This window comes from Eptatretus burgeri, chromosome 4 (assembly GCF_056783735.1).
Source record: "Eptatretus burgeri isolate ZD-2024b chromosome 4, Ebu_testis_v1, whole genome shotgun sequence".
Classification (NCBI taxonomy): domain Eukaryota; kingdom Metazoa; phylum Chordata; class Myxini; order Myxiniformes; family Myxinidae; genus Eptatretus; species Eptatretus burgeri.
The window spans coordinates 85024442-85030987 of record NC_140964.1 but is presented as its reverse complement, the minus strand read 5'-3'; the positions used below and the strand labels follow the sequence as shown (position 1 = coordinate 85030987).

Sequence of the window (6546 nt, the reverse complement as noted above, 5' to 3'; positions counted from 1 at the left end):
TTATCGCCAGCAGTGCAGCCCGAGATTGACATGATGTTGTTCATGAGGCAATTAATGGCACAAATGAAAATGTCGAGCGGAGAAAGCAACAGAAAAATGGACGTGATGGGCGATGAAATAAAAACGGAGATGAGTGAAGCGATGGGCAGAGAAATGGCAGCGGTGCGAGAGGAGGTAAGGGAGTGTCGGATTGGTGTCTGGGAAGAGATGAGGGAGAGCGAGGCCAGACTGATGGGAGAGATTGGAAACATAACTAAGGAGGTAGAACGACTGACGATAGGACAGAATGAGTTGAAGGAATAAATGGAGAAGAACACAGGGGCGATCAAGGAGTTAAAAGCCGCTGAGAAGGAAACAACAAGAGAGATGACTGCAATTAAAAACGAATGTAAAATGGCACACGAGAAACTGACGAAGAGAGTAGAGGAGGTGGGAACGATGGGAACAAAGGAACGGGAAATGGAAACACAAATAGAAACAACGAAGGAGACGTTAGAGGGGGAAATACAAGGGGCGCATTGGGAATTAACGATGGTTAAAGAAGGAGGTGGATGAGGTAAAAATCAAGATTATGGAAATTAAAGCAAAACAGGTAGAAACCGGTATGGTAGTAGAGTAAAGGAGGAGATTATTGAATGCATGGACGTGTTACATTTGCAGCGTGACAGAGTGCTCGAAGAACAGGAGGTGAGTATAATGAAGGTGAGTCATGGCGAGACCGGGCACGAACATGATGTGATTGGGTGTGTGTCGAGCTTGGGGGGAATGAAGGACCCGGGGTTTCTTTGAGTGCACAATGTGCGGAGTGTGAATGTAACTGAGAGTGTGCCGAGAGCGAGTGAATCGGAATGTGCGAGAATGGAGTGTATGAGCGAATGTAAGAGCGCAGGACATGCACTGATACAGACGGTGGTAGCTGTGAGCTTCGCTGATGGGGGTGGTGGGCCCTCTAAGAGTAACAAATTCAAAATGCAGGGGTGTTCTGTTCTCGAGTATGGGGAAATCTTCATGGATTTAGAATCCACGCCGGTCCCACGAGATACGCTTGCACGGCATGTCCGGGAGTGTGCACAATCTGTGCCTCGCAGACCACTCAAGCACGTACGATTGCTTGGGCAAGTGGCAAATGCTGGGGGGCCGGCGTGGAAACGCTCCGTGACAGATAAATCACTGGAGCATCGACGGCGAAACAGAATGGATTTGGCTGCAATTTTTTTTTTTCCACGGGGACCAGGTGTGCAATATGCACGGTACCCCCGGCATGAGCAATGGGCGTGGCGAGCACGGCTTGATTCCCCGTGGGAAACCCCAATTCCCAGTGGCAAGAATTCAAACACAAATTGGCTTGCAACAGACATATGACTGACATTACCAACGAGTGAGCAATAGACAATGCAACATATTGAATGCAACAGACATTACCAACGAGTGAGGCGCGGGTCAGTCACCGACCGACCGTGTGGGTCACTGGACGTCACCAGTTTCGTGAAGTGTGAGGAGCTGCCCGTGTCGCAGCACCAGGATCTAAACCCTTGACAGACGATCTCGGTGCCCCCCCCCCCCCTCACAGGAGTTAACATTGCAGAATTCCACTTAAGTTAAGATCGCAGAAGAATTATATCAGGATCGGTCTGCTCTGTGTCTGCTTTTGTAAGTTGTTTGTTTTATTGTCGCACCTCACATTTCTTGCTTTCTCGACTTAAACACAACAAGAAACTACCTTCACTGTGCCACATATTTTTCCTTGCCTGCCTGTAATAAATCCTTTTGTAGAAATGTTCCCAGCTCGTTTTTGTCTTTTCTTTCATGGATCCAGCATGGTCCGGATCCTAACCTCGCCGGGACCTTACCCTCAACGATCCATTCCTTTTAGCTGGTATGTCCTTGGCAGTGTCGCTTGGCTGCATCTGATCCGGCAAGGTGATCCGGTTCGGACAAGGCGTACCGCGGGCGTGTCCCCTGGTAATTAGGTCAGGTGATTATTTTTAGGTAACCGATATTAGACGGAAGACCCTAAGTGACGTGGTTGAGTTATTGGCGTTCACGGTCGGTTACCGACCCGCCACGTCACGGAGTTATCCATTAGCAATGGCCTGCGATTCCGGAGAGTCTGGTGGGAACCCGAAATAGCTTCCCTCCCTAGTGTTCTTCTCACCCAGACCCCCGGCCCGCAACAAATATATATATATATATATATATATATATATATATATATATATATATATATATATATATATATATATATATATATATATATATATATATATATATATATATATATATATACACATATTATATACATATATACATATCGTGGTTGAGAATCTCGACATCCTTGAAGCATTCAATGCTTATAGAGTCCACCACAGAAAAATGGACCATAGCCTAGATCTACTTTAATCTACATATCCCCGAGGAGATGATAAAATTACCCTTCTTGCCAATCCCATAGGGAGTGGGTGTCGTTGTGGTATAAATTCGACAGAAGTCTACAGAACATTTTTTGCAGGGTGTAGGCCTCCCCACATTACCCAGTTGCATCCAACTGCTCATGCACTCTTACTTTTTCACCTGAAAGGGTGGAGAAGTTTCTGGCAACCCTTGACCGATCCTACGACTGGCCCAGATAGCATAAATACACATGCCCTAAATACCTGCTCTGCTGTTTCAGATCCTCTTTCTGCTCTGTTCTCCCTCTCATTTATCCCAGGTCATCTTCCATCTGTTTGGAAGTCAGCCAACATCACTGCATTACATAAACAATATTAAACATAGTGCAAAAACTGATCCTTCAACTGCAGACGTCCTCGGCTTGCTTCCATTCATCAACAAGGCCATGTAATCCATCAACAGTCGACATCAAATGCTTGCTTTTCTCCAATGACCTGATTTCAGACCATCAGTTTGGATTCAGACCCAGTCAATACCCTGGACATACTGCTTCTGCTCTCCAAAAAATGAATGTAGGCCCTCAATCTCAGACATTGGATCGGAGCAGTCTCTAAACATATCACGAGCATTCAATATAGTCTGGCACCGCATCTTGCTGCCCAAACTCTGCATATGGCACCCAAGGCAAACTCCACACATGGCTTACTGACTTCATCTACTCTCGTAGCCAACGCGTGGCTTTCAACGGGATCCTCTCATCTCCTCTCCCTGTCAACGGGATCCTCTCATCTCCTCTCCCTGTCAACGGGATCCTCTCATCTCCTCTCCCTGTCAACAGACCTCTCATCTCCTCTCCCTGTCAACAGACCCCTCTTCTCCTCTCCCTGTCAACAGACCCCTCTTCTCCTCTCCCTGTCAACAGACCCCTCTTCTCCTCTCCCTGTCAACAGACCCCTCTTCTCCTCTCCCTGTCAACAGACCCCTCTTCTCCTCTCCCTGTCAACAGACCCCTCTTCTCCTCTCCCTGTCAACAGACCCCTCTTCTCCTCTCCCTGTCAACAGACCCCTCTTCTCCTCTCCCTGTCAACAGACCCCTCTTCTCCTCTCCCTGTCAACAGACCCCTCTTCTCCTCTCCCTGTCAACAGACCCCTCTTCTCCTCTCCCTGTCAACAGACCCCTCTTCTCCTCTCCCTGTCAACAGACCCCTCTTCTCCTCTCCCTGTCAACAGACCCCTCTTCTCCTCTCCCTGTCAACAGACCCCTCTTCTCCTCTCCCTGTCAACAGACCCCTCTTCTCCTCTCCCTGTCAACAGACCCCTCTTCTCCTCTCCCTGTCAACAGACCCCTCTTCTCCTCTCCCTGTCAACAGACCCCTCTTCTCCTCTCCCTGTCAACAGACCCCTCTTCTCCTCACCCTGTCATCTCCATGCAGAAGACCACTGACAATGCTCTCCTTTCTCCCCTACAACAGTCGAGCCTTCGTGTCTTCAATTAAGCACATCTCGACCAATTTGTGCAAGTCATCTTTTCTTCCTCCTCAACATCCCCAATGTCTCCATCTCCAGCTGTCCAAAATTAAAAGCCAACAACTTTACCTCTCAACTCGACGATGGACAACTCCAATGGAACTCCTGCCTTTTCTATATCCAACTCCCGTATATGCCTATTCTTACATTTTCCCTTCGCAAAGTTTACCAGATGCTTCTCTCCCTCGTCACAAAAAAGGCCAATGGTCTGGATGGCATTCTTGTCATCGTCCTCAAACACTGTGCTCATATTTTCTTCAAGCCTTTCAACCTGTCCCACTGCATCGGTATTTATCCAACCTCATGGAAGCATGCCGATGTCTACCCTGTCCTGAATAAGGGGGACATATCTGATCCTTCCAATTAACGTCCAATCAACTTAAAATTGGAAATAAGGGTGGTGGGAAGAAGTAAGAGGAGTGAGGAATAAAAAGATCAGTGAAAGAAAGGAGGAGTATGTAAGTAGAGAATTTTGAAAGCACGTGTATGAGTTTAATGAGCAAAGAGAAGGGAGGGAGGGGAAAAGCACAGATAAGGTTGAGTAAAACAATGCAAGATACAGGTCGAGGCACTTGGGTTTTTTTCAAACCACTAAGGAAAATGAATAAGTATTGATCAAACAGGAACTGCAATCATTACTATAATTCACAGACAGGTGTGTGTGTGTGTGTGTGTGTGTGTGTGTGTGTGTGTGTGTGTGTGTGTGTGTGTGTGTGTGTGTGTGTGTGTGTGTGTGTGTGTGTGTGTGTGTGTGTGTGTTGCACTACTCGTACAGTTCTGGGCCAATTACATCCAGACTTGCTACAGTATATAGGATCAGCATGACCCCAATTAATGTAAAGAGGCGTTTTTATCTTTGGCGGGGGACTTGGTGGGGGGGGGGGAGGGGGATGAGGGGAGGAGGTGGGGTGGACGCAAATTGTCGATGTAAATGTTATCGTGCAGCAGCGCCTCCGGGTATAACAAGGCATCACCATTTACAGTACAGGATTCTTGTCCCCATGTTTTCCTACTGTGAGGTGTTTTGAATTATAAGCAGGAGGTATGTTTTTGCTTCTTGCACGTCACCAGGGTTAATTCGTTTTGTTTATACAGAGCTGTCAGTTGCCTATACGCCGCCTAAATAAAGATATGCGTCAGAAGACCGCGTTTCATGTTTGGAACAAGATCGCCCATAGGAAGGTGCTCTGCTGGTTTCACAAAAAAAAAACAAAAAAAGAGAGAAACTATTTTCACCGTTCATGTCTCAACTACAATTTAATTGATTTATGAGCCTTTTTTATTTAGGTCGGTGGAAATTCATATGGTTTAACACTCCGAATCAAGTGAGTTCACTCAATTCTCAACTATCCAGTTGCCAAAGTAATGTATATTTCATCTGAAGCTAAGATAGAGTCTAACATTGGTCATTACTCCGATTTTAAAGTGCGCACCCACAGTAGACCCAGAAATTTCTCCCTACCAGCCCATCGGGATTGCTGTTCTTCTGAATGACCCCGATCCAGTCGAGCATGTCATCGCGACTGTCAGCTTGGAAGAGGAACTCAAAGCAGTCAGACGTGGTGAGGCGGAAGGCATTCTTGCGCTTGGTGTCACTGTAAGAGATGTCAATGAGGCAGTTCCCAATTTCGATGGGCTGCTCATCTTCAGGAAAACCCTGCACGCTCGCCTCCCGTTGATCTTTGCACAGGTAGAGGGAGGGACCGTGCAGGACGGCATACACCTGCTTCCATGGCCGCATGCTGCCACTTAGGCGCTGTGAGGAGGCAAGTACACACTGTGTCACAGAATAGAATTTAGCATAAAACACCATTCAACTTGGAAAGAGACTTGAAGGCCAGTGCACATTGTCCAGTCTGAGGCAACAAGACACTCAGGTATGCAAAACCAACTGGTGCATGGTTGTCGTATATATGGTCAGATCACATTCTAAATAACAAAATCAACGCATACATCTAAAGTTTGATTTCTCTGACAGGGAGTGATAGAAAAATGCAAGTACAGCCAATTAGCTTGCATCAAGATATCAGCTGGTCAGTCTGGTTGACATAGTTGACATTCCACATTTTGTTTATCAGCAAGGGCTTATACGGGATAGAAACTGTTTTAGCGCAGCAATTCCTTCAAGCATAACGTTTAAGATACCTATGCCACTCAACAAACAGATTATAGAATCGTCTTCAAAAAGAACACACAATAATTGGCAAATTCCAACCATTTTTCAGCCGGCTTATCTCAACCAGTTCACTTTACTCCGATTGTGATGACATGGGGGTAAAGGGCACTGATGCTGGACCTTGTCTTGAATACCTTACTTGGTCACACTGAGCTGTTAGCCGTAAGCTTGGCGATGAGAGCGGGTTTTCATGATAATAAAACCAATCATCACTGAGAATGCCCTGACTCTTGTCTTCAAAATCCATATCGTTTCAAGTAGATGATGCACTCACTGCTTGTGCTTCCCTGCCTGAACGCATGAGGTGCACACATCGGGGATGACAAACGCATCCCAAACATTTTTGTCTCGTCTTCCTGTCTCAAATTAGGTGATGGGATCTCAGAAGTAAACCAAAGAGAACACCACGAAAGCAAAAAGGATTTATCCTGATTGCTTACATATGATCTAGT

At 46.4% G+C, this 6546-nt stretch overlaps 2 protein-coding genes across 3 annotated transcripts in view; one reads left to right on the top strand and one right to left on the bottom strand.

Moving 5' to 3' along the window:
- The window catches only part of LOC147028580 (uncharacterized), an 823-nt gene extending 183 nt beyond the window's left edge, over nucleotides 1-640 (top strand). Inside the window, exons 1-2 of the mRNA XM_085880263.1 lie at nucleotides 1-300; nucleotides 406-640. The exon at nucleotides 1-300 is cut by the window's left edge and continues 183 nt beyond it. Of these exons, the coding sequence (XP_085736389.1) occupies nucleotides 1-300; nucleotides 406-555 (450 nt within the window). The 3' untranslated portion in view covers nucleotides 556-640. The remainder of the gene's footprint in view (nucleotides 301-405) is intronic.
- The window catches only part of ARHGAP21 (Rho GTPase activating protein 21), a 141830-nt gene that overhangs the window by 69472 nt on the left and 65812 nt on the right, over nucleotides 1-6546 (bottom strand). For both annotated transcript variants that reach the window (XM_085879126.1, XM_085879127.1), the window contains exon 12: nucleotides 5381-5674. In XM_085879126.1, coding sequence (XP_085735252.1) covers nucleotides 5381-5674 — 294 coding nt within the window. The remainder of the gene's footprint in view (nucleotides 1-5380; nucleotides 5675-6546) is intronic.